This window comes from Trematomus bernacchii, unplaced genomic scaffold, assembly GCF_902827165.1.
Source record: "Trematomus bernacchii unplaced genomic scaffold, fTreBer1.1, whole genome shotgun sequence".
In the NCBI taxonomy this organism is placed as follows: Eukaryota; Metazoa; Chordata; class Actinopteri; order Perciformes; family Nototheniidae; genus Trematomus; species Trematomus bernacchii.
In genome coordinates, this window is record NW_022987739.1 from 19,031,623 (window position 1) to 19,053,266 (window position 21,644).

A 21,644-nucleotide genomic window follows, 5' to 3' on the forward strand; every position below is an offset into this window, starting at 1 on the left:
GTCCTCTGTCATCCCTTTTTATCCTCTCCTCGTTCTCCCCCGCTGTGCAGATAGTGGGACCTCCCTTCTCATCTGCTGGTTCGATATCGCGAGAGAGCAGATGATTTCGACATTTTGTATTCCCTGCCTACTTCCTTAAGCCTTTTCTCCTCCTTATCTCTGTGATGACTTTCTATTTAATACCTTATAAACAGCTGTAATACTTAGTTTAGAAGTCCTAGAAAACACCTCTACGGCACAGTTCTCATTTATGGTAACTCCCTCTGACGTCATAGCTACTCACGTAATGTGTAAACACTCTATGATCAGTGGCGACTGGTCATTAGGGGCAGGTGGGGCACAGCCCCACCTAGTGTCAGCAGAAAGTATTACAAATAATGATTACAAAAAATGCAAAAAAAAAAAAAAAAAAAATATAAAATATATTTTAAGATCATGTTTAATCATCTGATTCGTCTGTACATTGCTGTTTTAGTCTGTGTTCTTCTAATTAGTGTGTCTACAGTCACAGTGTGTGCCTATTGAGCTGTTTAGAGCCATGTGGGACAAAACCTGATCATGCCCCTTCCTCTCGCTGTGAAGTGAACGATGACTGTAAAAACTACACTGCGCATGCTCAGAGTATTTCCCCCGTTAATGTGTGTGGCAAAAAAATAATGACCAGAGGGGCACGGAGCTGCCATCCCCACCATACGTCATCTCACATCATTCAGAGCTGATTGGCTGTAAGTACGTGTGCCGCGAAAAGTGTGGTGTGTGTGAAGAGGAGACGAGAGAGCTGCAGTGACGCGTCCTAAAACCAGGAAGTAAGCACAAAAAAGCAATGAGGTTTCTCCAGAGGATTTTAGAAAATAGCTCGAAATAAGATCTGTGGGAAACGTACCTGTTAGATAAATGCACGTTTTGTTCAGCCGGATAACATCCACATATCTACCCTACTTTTATAATTTTTTTATCATAAATCTATCGATTAGATTTATGATAGACTTTTGAAACTACAAGGAGGACTTTTACAAAAAAGTAATAGAAATGTTTGTCCAGAAGGATAGGCAAATGGACTTCATCTTCAAGTCAAGGTAAGACCGCCATTTTATTGAAAATGGGATCTTACTAAGAGAGAACAATTCAATATTTAAATGATAAAATTACATTTTTTGGGTATCCTTTTGTTGAACTGTCTGTTTAAAATTAATCGAAGCATCAGACAAAAAAAAGCTTTTGAAAATAATATTATATTTTGGTTTAGGTCAAAATATAATATTTGTAAACCTGAAGAGTCAGTGCCAGTGCCTCACCAGCCATGAACCTCACTGCACGTCACTGCAGAAGCTATAGACATCTAAGTTTTTTGTGCCCCACCACTTTTGTACATATAAAAACGCCACTGTCTATGATCAACTGTACCTTCATTTAATATTCAGCAGTAATAATATCTCAACGTCTATCGATGTAGTGTTAAAGTCCGTACGTTTTGGTGTATAACACTCCATGTCATTTTCACTTTACATTCAGAAAACGTAATATTAGCCACATGCTAACTGCTAACCGGCTATGAAGGATTTTCAGAATAAAAGCTTGGCATTGATTTCCTGAGAACTTCCAGGTTTTTCCACAATAAAACAGCTTTAAACTGACGATATGTTTTAGACTGAATTATGCTGTTTAATATTGATTTTAATTTCTAACAATATCGATAGCAGCGTCCCTAGCAACCACCTTGGTAAAAATGAAAACGTTGTATTTACACAATTTCCTGAAGTATTCTTCGTAATAACTAGCAAACTAAAGATCATGTACATCCACTGCACACATAATCTGAAATAACAACTCATATTTCTCGCATCAAATGACATCAAAACGCATTTTAATGGCCAAACTAACCTTAAAATAGGCATTTTCTACCGAGAATAAAACGAAGGTCGGCCATGTTTTTTTATTTCTGCGGAGAGAAAGTTGAAGATCACGTGACATAGACGCCAGCCATTGGAAATGAATGGTGAAAAAAAACGTAGGGATCCTACAATTTCAGAGGCGTTTTTGTAGAAATACTACGTCCCAAGTTGTGGACCAACGTAGTTATTACACGTTTAGATGTGAGTGTCACTTGCCATGCACAGACATTTTTTTCAAGGCCCTTTTGGTGTGGAATTAAGCATCCAGACACCAAACGAATCAGAAAGAAGTCTGGCAGATTTATCTCATTCCATCCGTCTGAACCCTGTATGCTTGCTGTCATCTCAACAAAAAAGTCTTTATTTTTAGATGACTGTTGGGCTATACTTGTACTCAAGTCTGGTCCTTAGGCCCCTTTCTGATGTCTTTCACTTGTCATACACTTGTGTTTTATTTGACCAGATCTTGTCACAGTCAATCTTTCTTTCAGGTTATCCCATTTCACTTAATCTGTTAGTTTGGGGCTTTTTTTAATTAACAGATAAATTACAGGATCTTGGAAATGCACCGTAATGTACCTGTGGCATGTTCTAAGGTGAAGATTATAGAGTAGTAATTTTAAGGCTTTCTTTATTCGGACTATAAACCAAATAGATTGAAAGGTCTTCAACTGTCTGGAGAAACATCTCAACTTAACTGAAAGCTGTGAATTCATTTTTTGACCACTATTTGGGCAGTAAAACATACAACTGACGCACAGCCATAATAGTATGCAATGGCTTATTACGTTGTTATTGATTAAGCTGATTGGTTCCTAACACAAGTAGCAATGGGAGATGGCTTTCTGGTCACATGACACATTTTAATTGAGCAATTACCAGCTGGTTAATTCTGTTTTAGTCTCTATTAACTTCCAAATGTTACGCAGAGTTATTCAATTGAATGTTTCTATCAAAAATGTACATAAGAAGATTAAAAACATTGACTAGATGACAGTGTAATTGCAGATGTTGGACTTGAAAAGGTCCTGATTTATTCTGGTCATGTTATTGGCTCAGTCTTAACCCCCTTGGGAACTGGTCTTAAGCAGACTTGGAATCGAACCAGCCCTTCCTGACCGAAACTGACATGGAGTGAAAAATCACAGTGACACACACTTTACTTTTCCGCATGATAAGTGCTATAGATTTTAGTGTTAGCTTATTGATTAACTGACAAAAAATGAGTTATTATGCACTTTACCAAATGCCTGTTAAGCAGAAACCCCACAGCACTCAATCAAGCCATGGCCAAGAGCAATGTGTTGATCAATGGACACTACAATTCAGATTTCTCTTTAGTAACTGGATGCGTGGCGGAAAAAAACTGCTAACTGCAGAGAAAATTAAATTGTGCGAGAGACTGAGCAAACAACTTAAGACTCAACACTTTCTGTCCTCAAAAGTTGACATGACAGAAATAAAACAATTCTTGTGTTAAAAATCTAACTGCCCAAGAATATTTATTCCACTACATTTTCAAAGTGTGCCGTAATTAATCAAAACATACCTTTCTTTCATGATTACCACTTCAATTATCAAACCAATTCCTAACATCTTACATCATTTTTTTTTTAGAAAAGGCCTACTTTATTATATTATATTACACACTGACATCAAAGTACTCATAAATTGTGTAATTCAGTCATTCAAAGAGGCTAATCTGTGAATACTTAAAAGAGGCTTGAGGGTGTAGAACTAACCAGAAAAAAACATGTGTCAAAAAAAATCGTCTTTGTGATTAATCATTGTTGAGCCTTTTTAGAAATAGAGTCTTTGTCAGACAGTGGGGGGAAATCTGACTTTATCAGTGTCACTTTTCACACAAAAAAAGGTGTATTCCTTAGAACTGCCAGTATGATTCTTCAGAAGTGTTTCTGACGTCGGGTTAGGGGAAGCTGTATCCAATCATGTCTGTTACTTCCCAAAATTGACCATCCCTCACTCACACTCACTTCATGTCGTGATTAACCAGCTGGGAAGAGGTGAGAAAAGAGCCAGGATCTTTCTTTTTCTAATTATTCATTTTTTTACACCTATTTCTGTCACTTTTCATGTGATAAACCCAGGGCAACACTATATTTCCCTGTTGCAAAAAAACATTCAAACACCCATGATCATCTGGATTTTTCTCAAGGGGGAAAGGTGGCAATGACTCTGCTGAAGTCCCAGGTGTTTATTGGCAGTGATAGGCAAGGTGAAAAATATAAGCAACCCTAACATCTTCACTAACTTCACAAACAACAGAAACATAAAAGCATACTCGTGGGGAAGGAGTTGCCAGATCAACTCTTTGCGTGGCGTTTACATGTCCTCCCTGTGGATAACATATGTTTGTGAGCAATTCCTCCACCAATCTGTCAGGAGGATTTCAGGCGTGAACTGCTGATGAGTATTAATGCAACAGTCTATTCATACTATCACTGGGACAGGTATCCAGGCCGTGAACGAGGAAGAAAATGACATAAATAAATGAAGTTCACAAACACTTAGTGATTTGCATCAGAAACAAATGTTAAACCACAAGAAACAATGTCAACAACGCAACCACACATGCTGTCTCTAATTTGTCAAAGTGAAGCGTCAGAGGCTTGATGCCAAAGAGATGTGTGACATAGATCACACTAATGGCTGCTCAGTGTTTTCCAAAAACAAATTATCCACAGCTAACGACACAATTTAACAGTTACCGCTCTTGATTTTGTCCTAATCTGATCCCTTGATCTATTGTTAATGTAACTTTATTATATAACATCTTGCATTTAGGTAGGCATATCAAATGTGTTTAGGTCAATCTGCATACATGGATGCATACATCTATATTAGGAGGCTATATAGGTGTTATAAGGAAACATAAATTAGATACAACCAGTGGTGCAAATACATCCACCAACAGTTTTTCAACCAATATCAGTTCCACATGTCAGAATTTCATTGCAGCTTGAAATGTTTTTCCATGCCTCATTACCAACCTGCTTTACACGAGGGAGGGCACACACATTTCCCTGACTGTGACTGAAATGGTACATTAAATGTGCTTTCTTTGAAATTGTTGTCACTTTTCAGAGTGTTAGCCCCTTGTCATATTATCTGGTCAGTCAAGACTATTTAGTATTTGTGCCTCATTTTTGTGTTTCTACTGCTATAAGATAACAATATGACATAGCAGTTATGAATGAACTATAAAGAGCTAAAAGTGCTTTCACAATGACCAGTAATGGATGATTTGTCTTTATTTCTATATGGGAACACTTACTTTAATGATGACAGGACTACTTTGACAGCTTGGCAGTAAGAGCTATTGCCATAGCAACCATTTGGCCAGCCAATGAGATTAAGTTTTCCCTTTCCCCAATGATGGCCCACTAGTAGATTCCATCTACTTGGCAGGGATCATTGTGATATGTGTGATATATAGGTATTGTAGTCACACAATCTCTCTTTAACACACACACACACACACACACACACACACACACACACACACACACACACACACACACACACACACACACACACACACACACACACACACACACACACACACACACACACACACACACACACACACACACACACACACACACACACACACAGAAAATGTGAAACAGTTCATTCTGAAATTCCTGAATGAATGAAATGAATAATCTGCATTTGTACAAACTTTGATGACTGTGCGATGACAGAAAAAAGTTATCTCCAGTCTACTCGGGTGATGTTTTACTTGAGTTGGTCTCTGCATAGACATCATCTATTATTGTTACTTATATTCTTGCGAGGAACAGATAGGCATACTACTCTTGACTGAATACATTGAAAAGGGCCTTTTAGAAAATGTTACGTTAGTATGGAGGCTTCTTGGCAGTTCAACAAAGCTACATTCATGGACCATGAATTGTAGTGTCCATGAGTCAGTCTCATTGCCATAAAAGCTCTGTTTACTTATATAATCAAAGTCCAATGTTAAGACATTATTTTAGAATATGCCAAGTAAAGAAAATACAGGTTAAATTATTTTAGACGTCTTTCAAATAGTATACCTTCATCATATTTAATTTATAGTGTTAACACATTTGAAACTCCTCCAACTTTGTGGTGTTGACGTTTATATTTATGAGTTGTTTTTTTAAGTGATGCTGACGTTGTGGGCGTGGCTTTCAAACTACGGGTTGCGTCAGGAACTGCTTCCGGTGGTCACGTAAGGTAGGCTTCAGCCATAAACAGTGTAAATAAAGGGGGATAGCAAACGTACAGTAAGCGCCAGGGGTGCTGTGTGTTTAAGAACAGTTTGTACACTAACCGCATGTTTCATCCAGGCCAACACATCGATTACATTTTGGCCGTATTTTCTTTTTTATCCATGTTTGCTCGAGCAGGATCTCTATCCAGGGTGGCATGGACCGGCTGCCGAAGGTCATTTTCGCCAGCTTGACTGATACATTACCTTGCTCGTTGAATACGATTAATAAAACATCAACAAACTATTATATAATAAACCTTTCACCCAATTATACGTACCGTTAGTAATCGTTCTCTGTTGTTAACTTCGCCTCTCGCAACATTACCGTAACGCAGCTTTACCTTGCTGAAAAGTAACTATTCACAACTGCTTCACATAATTCAAAGTTTAGTGTGTTTCAAAATGCCAAACACACATTTGTGTCATTTTTACGAATCCATGGATTCATATGGCCAATTCGGCTTGCATGTCAAACTTAAAAAATGCATAATTTCGTAAAACTAAGACGACCTTTATCATTTGCATGACTGTTGTCAACGTGTAGCTAGCGTTATGCTACAACTATTATCTCCCACCTAACATATAGAAGCAATAACACACATTTCGTTTTAACTTAGAGGTTTAGTGGGAAGCGAATTAAATGTGTACCGAATTTAAAATGAGTTACTCACGTTTTATAAAACACTTACAGCCACGCTTTAAGAAGTGTTGTTGGTTTTCACTGCAGCGTGCAGTCTTGATTTTGCCACATTTTGAATGGAGATCGGCAAATCGCATGCCAACATAACATTTTAGCCAATTACTAGTGACAGTGAAGAGCATTTGTACTGCTAATCCTGGATTACCTAGCACATGAACCTTACTTCAGTAGTAGACCAGGCACAGTGTAATTTAAGACGTAGCCTAGCCCCTACACATATTACAATGTATATGGGCATTTTCAGACCAGCAGTGATGCTCCAGTTGTATATTATGTTGCTGCTAATTTTTAGGCTTCAGCTCGTTTCTTCCAGTGACTTCTTCAGGTTTTTTAGGTGTTTGCACGAACCTACTAAGCTGTGTCACTACTTGTAGTGTGTGTAATACTGGACTAAATGCCTTGGAATACTGTTTGATTCAATATTCTGATTTGTCTTTTTCAGAATGGGAAATTTTACATCCTCGACATCTGTGGCCGGTTCATCATGTGTACAGTATGTTCAGGTAAGTTATTGCTTGCAGATATGTTACCTGAAGGAAATGTAAAAACTGTTAGAACAGTTTTTACATAGTTGTTACATATCCTAACAACTATGTGTTTGATACCTTTTTTTTTTTCAATAGAAGTAACCAGTTTAGCTACACATTAAATTGTTTAGTGACTCCTTCTTTCAGTTAAAACCATTATAACATCTCCTGTTTCTCCACATGTTTCAGTAAAAAACTCATATTAAAGTGTACCCACAGTTCACTGTAACTAAACATTAACCATGGAAAATCTGCAGAGATAAGGTTTCTTTCACCTTTGCCCAGCAATTTACATAGGGCTCTGGTATTTGTAGACTATTTCTGTGTTCCACTGATATTAAATTACATATTTTTTCCCCCCGACCTTTCAGGAGATGGTGTCACAGAACTGTGTTGTGATATTTTCCAAGTCCACCTGTCCTTATTGCAAAATGGCCAAGAATGTGTTCAATGAAATTGGTGCGACCTACAAAGTGATTGAACTGGATGAGCACAATGATGGGAGGAGAATGCAAGAGGCCTTAGCTCAGATGACCGGTGCCAGAACGGTAAGAGCCTCAAGTTGTGTTTTGGGTTCGCAATTTCAATTTCACAGCCTTTTATTTTTGACTTGTTTTGTTTGGGCTGCATCCAAGGTTTCATGTCTTTATCTTGACTCAAATCTTCAACATAGAGACCAAAATAAGCTGCATCTTTGTCATACTATAGTCTTTAATGGTATCAAAATATAGACATTCAATTACACATTAGACATTTTTTCATTTTGGCCTGCCATCAATTTATCTACACATAAACATTAATTAGTGACATCTGATATGACCAACCTTCATACAAATGTGAAGGTAGCTGAAGGTTTTGTACAGTGCTTTAGTTTTTTAATAAGAAAGAGAGATTAGAGTTGGTGTTTACCAACAAAGGTTTTCATTCACACAACTGTATTTACACTTGCACTACTATATTTTCACTGAAAGGATCAGAATTTTATCGGATTTAATTTAGCTTATACTGATCCATAAAAATATGCTCAAACTCTCCCAGCACACTTATCCTTACAGACAGAGCCACATGACAACATTAGTTGTAGCAATTCCAATACACAGCTGCATAGACAATCGTATTGTCTACGTATCGACAATAGTAATTTTCCAATAGTCTTGCCAAACTCATCAGACTAGCAGTAAATGAATCTAGAGGGCTACTGTTCAGGATGTCAGGTGCCTTTATAACGCTTTGTTTCAAAACCTAATGGTACAACATGATCTATGTGTTAAGGTGCCGAGAGTCTTCATTAACGGAAACTGCATCGGGGGTGGCTCTGATACCAAACAACTCCATCAGCAGGGGAAGTTATGGCCCCTGATCGAGCAGTGTGCTCCCTGTTGCGCTTCCAGCTCCGACGGCTCGGGTAGCGGACAGTTTGAGTCAGCCAAATGACTAACCGTTCTTGTAGTTTTTTTCAATACGGTGTTTATGAAACATCTACTTGATCTCGTGTTGCAAGTTCAACATTGCTTGAGCATGACTATGTTATATATTTATCAAAGTGCATTGAATGTTAGGTTACATACCTTTTCATACAGGGATGTACAGTATTAGTGTTATTATTAAAGCTGCCATATTTAAAACAAAAACTGAACAGTCGAGACGATTTCTCTCATTTAAAGAACAATATCACAGTTATAAAAACAAGATCTCTCTCAGCATCATCAACACACTGTGAACATCATTGGTATGTGAGGTATTGACAGTTTGATTCAATTGAGGTCATTCTTCATATGTTGTACGATTAATGTAGCTTGTCATTTTGTTATGATTAGCACATCAACTTGTAAATGTATTTAAACATCCAATGTGAAAAACATTATGATTTTGTAAAACATTTTTTACCTAGCCGTCGAAGCATTTTAAAAGTCTACCTGAAATGTTAGCAGAAGCTATGTTATATTCTGAATTTCTTTGTTAAACCATCCATTTAACTTATATCAGGCTGTGGCTCAGTGGGATAATGCACTGAATTTAGTGTGCTGAACTTTGAATCAGGGGAGCACAGGTTCAAACCCCACTGCAGTCAGCATGTCGTTGTGTCCCTGGGCAAGACACTTCACCCCAAATTGCTCCTGTGGGTATTGTCCACAGTATTGAGTATGTAAGACGCTTTGGATAAAAGCGTCTAATAAGTAACATGTAATGTAATGTAATATCAGATGAATGAAAAGCCGATTGAATCATGATGCTGGTCCGTGTTATGAATACAAATATTTATGGTTGTATTTATAACAACAACTCTGAAATATTTTCTAAATGCCTGAAATGTGTATTTATGAATATTAAAAAATATGAATGAAACCACCATCTGCCTCCAATGTCTGGCTTGCCTTTTTCTCGAAGTGTGCTTCATTTGGCCCCCTCGTTCGCTTAGGCGGGCGGAAATTGATTAAACTCAACGAGTGGGCACAATACTTTCAGATATTGATCATGGGTTCTTATTTTTCTATTTATATACGTATAGTTGATACGTATGTAACCTTGAAACTTGTCTTTGTCGAAAACATTTTGGCAATATATTTTCTCAAATTAGTGTGGTTTTTGGATAGTATACGCTGTCAAATAAAACGAGCGCACCCATAGTCCCCACATTGCACCGCATCCGTGAGGTCACTAGTGTTTCAGTGAAATTAGCTTGACTAGCGGTAGTACTGCTAAGCTAGGATATTAGCATCTCGTATATGTGTAAGTAGGTTGAATAAACAACATTGTAAAGAATGGCTGGAAGCGCAGGAGAGTGGTGTCTGATGGAGAGTGACCCCGGCGTGTTCACAGAACTGATAAAGGGTTTTGGTGAGTGACTAGCTGCTCATTCAGTGCATGGTGGCTATGCGACAGCGCTAGCTAGCTAGCTAGCTCCTTTAAAGCTAATGGTAATTTGCAATCAGCTTCTATTGGTTTTCTATGCAATAATAAAAACAAGCAATAGATGTCAAATACAAAATATGTTAGAGGCTTTGTATTCTCAGCAACCACCAAAACGCTGCATTCTCTAAAAAGTTGCATGCAGTATTCGACAAAGCTAACTTAATGAGGCAAGCTAACTGGCTAGCATTACTCAGCGTTCAAAACAACGGCGCGTGAAAACAAATCCTCACTTATTAATGACATCTTTGTGCTTTGCTCTGCTGTCAACCCGTCACTGGGGACATATTATAATATGATATATATATTTGGTCCCATATGTTAACGTTTTTAAAAAGCCAGACACACCGTTCTATAATTATGAGTAATTATGTGATGCTGTATTTGTTCTTGCCAGGTTGCAAAGGCGCCCAGGTTGAAGAGATATGGAGTATGGAGCCAGAGAATTTTGACAACTTGAAGTACGTTCATACCTGCAGCTTCTATATATTTCATAATCCCTCTCAAGGCATTATTTTTTTAATATTTCGGTTCTGTTTCAGACCAGTTCATGGGTTGATTTTCCTCTTCAAGTGGCAGCCAGGTGAGGAGCCAGCAGGGTCTATCGTTCAGGATTCAAGGCTTGATCAAATCTTCTTTGCCAAACAGGTATTTATTTTATGTTATATAAACCTTTTTTTTGTTACACAATGTTGTGGTGTTTTAATATTCGAGTCATAGTTAGTCCTTAGCAAACAAAATGGCAACCTCTGCTTGGTTTTTACAAGTGTATACACTAGGGCTGTGCAATTAATCGTATTTTAATCGCAATTACGATTTTGGCCTGCCACAATTATGAAAACAACATAATCGAAAAAAACGATTATTTTGCTTTGCTAGGTTGGGACAGTGCAACATATTTGATCTAATTTATTTTAGTCTAATTTATTTTTATTTATCATATTTATATATGTTTAGTAGCTTGTGGAAGTGCGCTCCAAAATATTTGTTGATCTTGTTTATTGGTATTTATTATTTATATAAATGTATCATTTATTTTTGTATTGGTTTTTCAGTTGAATTATACGTTCAGGGTAATCAACAGTTAAAAAAATAATGTTCAAATTATTATTTGTATTTGTTTTCAAGTTCAATAAATGGATGTTTTTTTTAAAGTCAATGAATAATCGTATTTAATAATCGTGATATCAATTATTGACCAAAATAATCGTGATTATGATTTTTGCCATAATCGCACAGCCCTAGTATACACACATATCCCTACAGATGGATTGGAAGTATATGATATAATCATCAAATGCATCATATCATGAACACACTGACTACAAAATATAGAAACCCAATTAGTAAGTGTACATAACATAGGAAGATCTGGTTAGAAGATGATTTTTGATTTGATTAAGTTTGTTAATGAATACACAATGGGTTGGGGTTATGGATCTGTGTAATAATTAATGTGTTCTCTCTGTATGTTTTCAGGTCATTAACAACGCCTGTGCCACCCAGGCGATAGTCAGCGTTCTGCTCAACTGCTTCCATTCTGACATGTTGGTTGGGGACACACTGACAGAGTTCAGAGAGTTTTCACAGAGTTTCGACCCTGCGGTACGTTCACGGTATTTTTCCCTTGAATCCCAAAAAATTGTTTGGCAATTGCATGCATTAGTACAGGAATGTATTGTTTACCCATTCACAATAAACTATAAACCTTTAATTAAAGTGACACCAGCATTTACCTTCTAACTCAAGTACCAAGTGACCCAAAAATAAAAAAACAGCTTTTTCTCTCTTTATTACACAACTTGATATACTTATTTCACCACTTTCATCTCTAACACTTGACAGTTTCATCCTCTTACCTCCAAAACCTTGATGACTCGGTTGTCTGTCCCACACATGTTCAAAAGAACCAAGTGAAACTGCTCAACTTCTCTTTTGATCTTAAATGACTCAAAGCTGTCCTTTTTAAAACAAATATCTAAACCAGTTGTAAAGGGCAAATAATGGGAATAAATCAGGGTATCGTATAGAAGCAACCTGTGAGTCGTTTGATATAGTTAGTACCTTTTTGACACTACTTACATATCAACACTTATTGTAAGTATAACTTCTTTCTTGAAAAAAGGAATTTATAAGGGTCCCATTCAGCCTTTAATAGCACATCTTTAGGCAAATGTTATACAGTCAGCATTATAATCCTGTACCCCCCTCCTCAGATGAAAGGTCTGGCTCTTAGCAACTCCGAAGTGATCCGACAAGTTCACAACAGCTTTGCCAGGTAAGCTCTCGCTCCATCAACTCTGTTTGAATGACTTCTTGATATTTCTAGCTCTTTATTCTTACTTTGTGGAAAGTGATTGCTGCTAATGCACCTGTCTGATTTTATGCAACTTGCAAATGTGAGATTCGGTCATTTCTTGGTCACCATGTGAAGCCCTTTCACAACCTACTTAGTAATATATAACATCTTTTTTTAAAGGGTACATATTATGCTCATTTTCAGGTTCATATTTGTATTTGTATTTTGTTCCTCTACTGGGACATGTTTACATGATTTAATGTACAACAAGGTCTTTATTTTTCTCATACTACCTGTGCTGCAGCACCTCTTTTCACCCTCGGTCTGAAACCAGAGCCCAGTCTGCTCTGATTGGTTACCTGGCCGACTCTGTTGTGATTGGTCAACAGCTTAGAGATGTCCGCCCTTAACCTATCAAGTACAACGTGTTGGAGCATTAGCCAATATAAGCGAAAGTGTAACATAGTGATGTCACTGCATGTTACAGAAAAAAACAAATCAGTCCAATTGACAGGCAGGGAAGTGTGTGTGTGGGAGAGAAACTCCCTCTGCAGGGATTTTAGCCTTTGCAGACCATTTTTATGCATAATATCCTATATAACACATTACACGAAAGGGAACCCCCAAAAAGCATATAAAGGCCTCTTAATGGGTGACATGTTTAACATTTTCTACGTACGATATATTGACTTAGATTGGAGTTATGTTTGTTTTTCGAGCATTCCTAAATTCCAACCTGTTTCACGGCATCTACATGTGATGCAGGATCATTTTCTTTAAAACTGTGCCTTTTTTGTGTTTGCAGACAGCAAATGTTTGAATTTGATGCCAAGTCCACAGCGAAGGACGAGGACGCCTTTCACTTTGTGAGCTATGTTCCTGTAAACGGACGGCTATATGAGCTGGATGGACTCCGAGAGGGACCAATTGACCTGGGTAAGCAGAAAAAAAAGCAATTTGCTATTTTTTCCTTTTTATTGCTTTATACAATTTCATCTTGTTGGCCATGGCCCATTTCCTCTAAAACCGTCTGTTTTATGATGATGTACAGTGCAGCGACTGTATGTACAGACACCTGCAGTATTATCAGCTGTGGTCTGTGTTTTCATCAGGTGCGTGCAACCAGGATGATTGGATCAGCGCCGTTCGCCCAGTGATCGAGAAAAGAATACAGAAGTGAATATATTTTTTTCATTTATGTTGGATCAATCCTAAATTAATGAAATCCTCAGTTAATGTTGAATTGTATTGCTATTAAAGAATCTCTTTATTTCAATACAATAGGTACTGAGAAGTGAAAAGGGAATTAATGTAAAGCAGTGGTGTAGAAATGAGTTCATATGATTTATTGTCATTTTTAACAGTTTTTGATTGTACAAAGCAGATAGTTTTTTCTCGGTAAATACAGCATGTTCTGCCAAATGCTCAAAATGCTTTATTGTTTCCCTGTTCAGGTACAGTGAAGGAGAGATCCGGTTCAACCTAATGGCCATCGTGTCAGACAGGAAGATGATATACGAGAGAAAGATCGCAGAGCTCCAGACCCAGCTTACTGAGGTGAGTGGTAGCAAAAAAAGAGAATAATTGATGGCATAGAGTAGTTTACTTTCTCCCTGTGAGGCTAAATGTGAAATGCATCAGATCAAAAAGTTAGGGATTATAATCAAACAAACGAACAAAACATTTTCTTGCCGTCATATTCGTCCACAACACATGCAGTGTAGGATACGACTGCTTTGGGTTTAAATAAATGATTGTGTAGTAATTTAAATTGCCACGTTTTTTTCAACATTAAGAAAATGACACTGATTGTTCTGAATGAGAGTCGTTTAAGGAGAATACGAGATAACACTACTATTGATCACAGATGTCTTTTACATTATAAAAAGGTAGTGACATTTATTCGATAAAAGGAATCTTGAGAATAAGGCGGATGTCTAATAACAGTCCAGCAATAAGATTTAAATATAAAATATTTTCATTTGATCTCTTTAGAGAGGGGTCAAGGAATACATTTACCCCAAGCTCAAAGTCCTTGGCAGAGGATTAATTACCAATTAACTTATTGAAATGACCCAAAAGAGCTGGTAATATTCTCTAAATGCTAAGGAAAGGTGTTCTAATGCTTCATTCTCTGTCTCCTTTGGCATAGAGTACACTCAAATGTCATTTTGAAAGGAAAGGGGATGTGCCATCTCACAATGTATTAAGGCAGAAACATTTAAAGCGAAACCAGACCCTTGTGAATAACACTTGCTATCACATTATAACGTGCCCTAATGTAGGTGCAGGGTTCCCCAAAAACTGCCATTTTCTTTTTCTTAGTCCTCATGAATTCTCCTCCAAAGCACTCCTTGACTCCATAACATTTCCCATCCATCAAGGTCAGGCAAAAGTAGATAGGAAAATAGATCTCATCTATTTTTACTACCTGACCATAGCTGACCTGTTTTTCGTTTTTTAATTAAAAGGTGTAGTCTGTATTACCTGTCGGTTACACTCAGTGTCATTATTGGGTGTTGAAAATGAAGTTTGTTCCAACTGTAACAAACCACACCTAACCACAGTGATGTCAAGGCTTACTGATCACACCCTGATTATTACCCATCTCCATGACTACAGAATGGTGAAGCATTCAACCACTGGAGGTCAGCAAACACAAGATTTTACTTCATTACTAAAAGCCCTACTGCAAACATATTTAAAGGAGTAGGATAGATCTGCCAGTGGTGCAAAGTTACCTGGTAAAGTAACTCAAGTACTATACTTAGGTACTATTTCAAGGTACTTTACATGAGTGTTTTCACATTGTGGTTTTTTGTACTTCACTCCACTACATTTTGTGTGCCAATATTGTACTGTTTTCTCTAGTACATTAATTGTACAGCTTTTGTTACCTGGAAGATTTAGATTGCTATTACAAATATAAAAATCATAATGCATTATTCCAGCTTATGCTACCAAGCAGTGTTTGAATTAATACAACTAAACCCCACTTATACAATTATTTTGAAGTAGGCAATATGGCACAATAAATACTTTTTGATGCTGATACCTTTGTACAATTTTGAATGCAGGAATTGTACTTGTAACAGAGCAATTCTACTGTGTAGTATTGCTAATTTTCTCCAAATGACAACCTTCCCCCCCCCCCCCCCCCCCCCCCCCTTCTGTTTCCCAGGATGAACCAATGGACACGGACCAGAGCTCCACGTTTCTCAGCTCCATCCAGTCGGAGATTGCCAAGTACCAGCTCCTTATTGAAGAGGAAAATCAGAAACTTAAAAGATATAAGGTGGGTTTCTCCTCAATACTGCATTTCCTGCTATTGCATTCTGCATTTCATGTGACTTTCACTGTAATAAAAATGCAGGGAAATTGCCCCTTAAGGCTACAGTGTATTTGTGTCTGTTGAAAACAACCTTTGAATAAGGAGATAATATATGTACAGGCTGTGTTTACCTTAACGTGTAAGACTGAAAGTTCCTTCGTTCACATCTGTCATGCCCAGGTTTTCTCTCACTTTCTTTGTTAAATTGATGTGTTTTTCTTACAGATTGAAAACATTCGGAGAAAGCACAACTACCTTCCCTTTATCATGGAGCTGCTGAAGACACTGGCAGAGTACCAACAGTTAATACCTTTGGTGGAGAAGGTATTTTATTTTAATTTTATTGGCTTTCTTCAACGCCACTCGCGTTCTGTGCATGCGCGTCTGGAAAAACGTAATCACCTTGACATTTTGAAAAATCGTCGGGTTTACTCCTCATTATTTTTAATGGGATATCTTGTAGTTTTCAGGGACTCTCATGTATAAATAATGAAATACTTAATTTTCATTACGTTTGTTGAAAATTAATCAACAAACGTAATGAAAGACCATTTCAGCTTCAGTATTAATTCTGCCCAGTAAAGGGGAAATGGTCATGAATACAACTTTTGAAGTTAATTTGTTTCTACAATGTTTACCACATTGAAGTACCATAAAAGGATATTTTGAATTTTTATTTGTAGGTTTTATACAATAATAAACACGTTTTTTCTCACCAGGCAAAGGAGAAACAGAGCGCCAAAAAAGCCCAAGAGGCCAAGTGATCAACAAAAAGGACTTCCACACAAATGCATCCAGAACCCTACAGTCACATACAGATACTGTTCATAATCAGTCTTATTCGCATTCATGACCAGGGATGGTCTGCAGCACTTCCGCTCTGTGGCCTCCTGTGAAACATCAACGTTAAGAACTGCACTGCAGGTGTAGCAGAGAGACTGTCCGGCAACAACAACAAAAAAGAAGCTCTTTCCATGTGTGTCCATCAGCTCTAATGCATGATAGAAAGAAAAAAAATGTGCTCAAATGATGTTGTGTCTTATTTTCATAATAAAATGTCTAGATGTTTGTGAATTTGTGTTGTTTATGGACAGATCTCCAAAAAATGTTATCATGGTGGTAAAGACTTCATGGTAGATCTTTGCCACCACCTACTGTTACAGCAGAGCAACAACAAGGATTGTCGTTTAAAAAAAAAGAAAAAAAGCCATCTGATAAACCTTTTTTTGTCCACTGTAAACTAATAAGTATGTTTTTGCTCCAAAAAATATCAAACCTTTTAAAAACAATCTTGCAGTCAAAGCTATTTGACCCATATAGAGAACACTGACAAGCTGCCAAGTCCTTATAAGTGCATCATTAAGATGTGTGTTTTTTGGAAAGCTTCCCGTAGCACCATGTTGATTTTTTTTAACGTGGGAGTCCGTAGTGGCCTCTGTGATTTGTCCCATAAGCTAACATCTGTTCTCTACTACACAAAATAACCACGGTCAGCTGACTTAAGTGTTGTTCTTGAACATAGCAGACGTCTAAAGGCCTGCGTGAGTTTGACGTGTGTGACGACCAAAGCAGAACGTGGTGCTTTTCTATTTCTGGCACCTTTGTTTACATACACACCTTAAGTACTCCTTGGATCCAAGCCCAGTAGTCTGTTGCCAAGAAGCTTCACATCAACAAATGCTAACACACAGGTTTTACTACCAGCTCAGAAGGAGAAAGAACAAATGTGTCAGTTTTATTTTCCTTTGTTAGGTCAGGCCACATGGTAATAGGATTCATGGTCACAGTGTCCCAGTTCTACAGGGTGTTTGTGAATACCATCACAACCTCACTAGACATGCTTTCAAACATAGCAATTATCTTTGTATCACTAACACAACATGGAATGTATATTGTGGCATGCTGACAATGATGCAAATACTTCAAAAAGTGTTATAAATAGCATGCTGCGTTACGGAATGTGTGCTGTGTAGGCCTACTTTGGAGGTCAGGGCATGTTTATTTGTGCAGCTCATTATCACATGCAGTGGCTTTAAGGGTTTTTGAGGCCCATAAAAAGCAGTGGCATACACCGACCAGGAAAAAGGCCTTGAAAGTATCAATATGGTTGATATGTTGCCTTAAAATATCAGACAAATAACCTTTGATGGAGTTGCTTGTTCTTTGTTCGACCAACAGTCCATATCCCAACATATTATATTTTACAATAAATGATAACTAAAAGCAGCAAGAAAATGTTAGGCTTTTTTTGTTGTTGATGGAGGTATTTGTAATTAGCATTTAGCAATTGAGGCAATTGAAAGGCAATTGAAATGTATATCCCTGCTCCTTGCCAGACATGCAAAAAGGTCAATGCAGGCAAAATAAATGAGAATAAAAGAAAGAGAACAGTTATTATATGTAACCTACAGCTCATGATACAAGCAAGGTCTGCAACAATTTTAGCAGCTCTGTGTTTTGCCAGAGCAGCTTTTTTTAGCTAAATGCTAAGGTCAACATGCTCATGCTGACAATGCTAACATGATGTTCAGCAGGTATACAGATTACCATGGTCACTATCAAACGTTATCATGTTAGCATGCTAACATTTGCTAATTGCCTCTAAACTAAAATAACAGCTGATTCAGTCATTAGTTTTACGGGAACATACAAAGTATCGGACAGAGATTTTGATGTAATAATGACCCTATATGAAATGTTAAGGGGGTCACCAAAGTAACTAAAGGTCATCCTGAGCAGAGCGAGGATGTCTGTACTACATTTTCTGACAATCCATCCAATGGTTGTCTAGACATTTGACTTTAAACGCAAATGTCAAATTCATGCTGGTGCTGGAAGAAAAGTGGGGAGCACAAAGGTCAGTAGCCCTAATCATTTTGGGATCATGACTCATCGTGTCTACAGATTTACATCACAGTCCATTTAATAATATCAGTCTGGACTGAGCATGCTGGTAGTTCTTAAAGCAGTATTATTATGGTTTCTATGCTGGAGAAAATAAACCTTTTAAATTGGTTTATTAGTACAGTTGAGCACACGTACTTTCCCAGCCAGTCTGACATTAAGATCACATTTCGACTTCTCTTGCCGGAAGGCCAACACAACATACGTTTCTCGAGAGCTGCCGGTGTAAAAAATGACCTCATTAAATCAGGACAGCAGGTCGCAGGAGCTGTCAGCCTGTCAGGATCAACGTCCGGGTGTCTGACCACTGTCAGCCTCTACTACGAGTTCACGGCTGCACAGCCTCTGTTTCAGAGAGCAGGCACACAGCAGGCGGGGTAGGACTCTCTGCTGTCAGTCAATGTAACACATTGTTACAGTACAGGATCTCAGCTGCTATGACGTGGGCCATCAGCTGCACGAAGAGGAATGAAATGTTCCATAAAAATGAAGAATGTTGTTTTCATTGTGCAGCTTAGAATCAAGCTCATTGTCTCTAAAAATAGGTCATTGTATGTACGGTATGCAGATGTGTCTGACCTTTGTCAAACCAAACACCAAAGTGACAAGCACATTAATCCTTGCAATCTTTTCAAATTTAAGAAAAACAGTAATTAACAGGAAGTTTGTACAAGATATTTTAGGACTGTCTGGGCCACAGATTAGCCATTTTAGGTATCTATTTAAAGCTTGTTTTTTTCATATTAAAGCTACGGTTGGGAATTTAATATTAAAACATTTTTATTCTTTACATCCCAACATTAATAATTCAAATGATGACACTTAAAAATTGGCCCATGCACTCATTGCACGTCACTGGATTCTTCCACAAGCTGCTCGCTTGACAGCTGTGAGTAGTTACAATAGTGTTGTTTTGAATTTTGTCATAATGATATGTTTATACGGTGGCCCTGAAATGCAAGTCAAAACAACATTTCACAAAACACTACAGTATTTCTTAAAACACAACGACATTTCAAAAAACACTACAGCATTTCACAAAACACTTCAACATTTCATAAAACACAACGACATTTCAAAAAACACTACAGTATTTCACAAAACACTACAGCATTTCACAAAACGCTACAGCATTTCACAAAACGCCACAGCATTTCAGAAAACACCACAGCATTTCACAGAACACTTCAACATTTCAACTTTTACGGAAAGGGTATTCCTTTAGGGAGAACACTTCTTGTTTGTGATTGGACAGAGCCCACCAGAGAAGCACTGCTGTGATTCGTTGTTTTTGCTGCCAGTCAAGAAATGACGCTTCGTGATTGGTCAGCACCCGACAGAGCAACATGTCCCAACACATCAGCCGTTAGCTGTTAGCACACAGAGCTCACAGCTCCTCATATCTGTTCAGAAACTGGACAAAAGTTAAACATGAACAAAACACAGACTGTCTGAGTCATGGAGAATACAGTCGCTGCTTTATTTTTGTCTGTATGACGTTGTTGTGAGTGTGGACGGAGCATACAGGTTAGTTTAGCCTGATCGATCCGATCTCCATTCAGAAAACGCGCATTTTAAAAGGTTTTTCGCCTTCCGTCTTGTCTGCAGTGCACACTTGTCAAAGCATTAATTCATGGTTTTTACTAACCGGTATCAGTATGTAGTTACTTCGGCATCATTTTGAAACGTGTATTATAATTAAATCACGGTAAAATATGTTCATTTTGTTGTAGTTGGTATCTACCATAGTATTTACATGGAGATAAGCCCCGAATATTCGCATCGCTCAAATCGCTCGAGTTTCACCGCGGCTGTCAGCTGTGTTTACTCAAACAAGACGCGCTGGAGAGGGGGCGGGGCTTATATCCATGTAAACACTGTGGTAGAAACCCACTACAACAAAATGAACATATTTTACCGTGATTTAATTGTAATACAGGTTTCAAAATGATGCCGAAGTAACAACATACTGATACCGGTTAGTAAAAACCATGAATTAATGCTTTGACAAGTGTGCAGACAAGACGGCAGGCGAAAAACCTTTTAAAATGCATGTTTTCTGAATGGAGATCGGATCGATCAGGCTAAACTAACCTGTAGCTGCTTCGTCCAAACTCACAACAACGGCATACAGACATAAATAAAGCAGCGACTGTATTCACCATGACATAGACAGTCTGTGGTTTGTACTTGTTTAACTTCTGTCCAGCTTCTGAACAGATATGAGGAGCTGTGAGCTCTGTGTGCTAGCACAGCTAACGGCTGATGTTTTGGGACATGTTGCGCTGTCGGGTGCTGACCAATCACGAAGCGTCATTTGTTGATTGGCAGCAAAAACAACCAATCACAGCAGTGCTTCTCTGGCTGGCTCTGTCAAATCACAAACAAGAAGTGTTCTCCCTAAAGGAATACCCTTTCCGTAAAAGTTGAAATGTTGAAGTGTTTTGTGAAATGCTGTGGTGTTTTCTGAAACGCTGTGGCGTTTTCTGAAATGTTGTTTTGACTTGCACTTCAGGGCCACCGTATATTTATGTTCATAATAATAATTTTAGGGGAGTTGTAGGGTGGACTGAAGAGACGGGCTGTCAGTGTTACCGTCATGCTACCGAATTTAGCAACTTTTGGAGCTAATGCTGCAATAGCTAATCTTATTGGAAAAGAGCCTGGAATAAAGGGTTGGGTTTTTGATTGGATCATTATTTTTAAACATGTTTTTTCTTGCTGGGTATGTTACCTACTCATGCAAATAGCCATGGAAAGTGCTTTCACAGATGTGTAGAGAATTGGGTGTAAGGTATAAGT

At 37.9% G+C, this 21,644-nt stretch overlaps 2 protein-coding genes across 4 annotated transcripts; both read left to right on the forward strand.

Moving 5' to 3' along the window:
- The first annotated feature begins 6,099 nt into the window (after positions 1-6,099).
- glrx2 (glutaredoxin 2) lies at positions 6,100-9,747 on the forward strand. Of its 3 annotated transcripts, none has more exons than XM_034147485.1 (4): positions 6,100-6,134; positions 7,314-7,374; positions 7,770-7,946; positions 8,671-9,747. In XM_034147485.1, the coding sequence occupies exons 2-4, from the start codon at positions 7,315-7,317 to the stop codon at positions 8,830-8,832; spliced, it is 399 nt and encodes a 132-aa protein (XP_034003376.1). In that variant the 5' UTR covers positions 6,100-6,134; position 7,314; the 3' UTR covers positions 8,833-9,747. The 3 variants fall into 3 exon arrangements, with proteins under 3 accessions (XP_034003376.1, XP_034003375.1, XP_034003378.1); XM_034147484.1 differs by lacking the exon at positions 6,100-6,134 and adding an exon at positions 6,147-6,344; XM_034147487.1 differs by lacking the exon at positions 6,100-6,134 and adding an exon at positions 6,213-6,523.
- A 293-nt stretch (positions 9,748-10,040) lies between these two features.
- Positions 10,041-17,012, forward strand: uchl5 (ubiquitin carboxyl-terminal hydrolase L5). The gene is made up of 11 exons (XM_034147488.1): positions 10,041-10,236; positions 10,706-10,769; positions 10,851-10,956; positions 11,788-11,913; positions 12,525-12,586; positions 13,413-13,543; positions 13,720-13,783; positions 14,062-14,164; positions 15,789-15,902; positions 16,164-16,262; positions 16,658-17,012. Exons 1-11 carry the CDS (start codon positions 10,161-10,163, stop codon positions 16,700-16,702), a joined length of 990 nt encoding a protein of 329 aa, XP_034003379.1. The 5' UTR covers positions 10,041-10,160; the 3' UTR covers positions 16,703-17,012.
- The last annotated feature ends 4,632 nt before the right edge of the window (positions 17,013-21,644 follow it).

Excerpts from the sequence above, each read along its gene's own strand:
- glrx2 (XM_034147484.1), top strand. The coding sequence starts at position 6,235 with ATGTTTCATCCAGGCCAACACATCGATTACATTTTGGCCGTATTTTCT. Across the intron at positions 6,345-7,313 it reads GCATGGACCGGCTGCCGAAG|AATGGGAAATTTTACATCCT; the intron begins GTCATTTTCGCC and ends TGTCTTTTTCAG. Across the intron at positions 7,375-7,769 it reads CATGTGTACAGTATGTTCAG|GAGATGGTGTCACAGAACTG; the intron begins GTAAGTTATTGC and ends CCGACCTTTCAG.
- uchl5 (XM_034147488.1), top strand. The coding sequence starts at position 10,161 with ATGGCTGGAAGCGCAGGAGAGTGGTGTCTGATGGAGAGTGACCCCGGC. Across the intron at positions 11,914-12,524 it reads CACAGAGTTTCGACCCTGCG|ATGAAAGGTCTGGCTCTTAG; the intron begins GTACGTTCACGG and ends CCCCCTCCTCAG. Across the intron at positions 13,784-14,061 it reads ATCGAGAAAAGAATACAGAA|GTACAGTGAAGGAGAGATCC; the intron begins GTGAATATATTT and ends TTCCCTGTTCAG.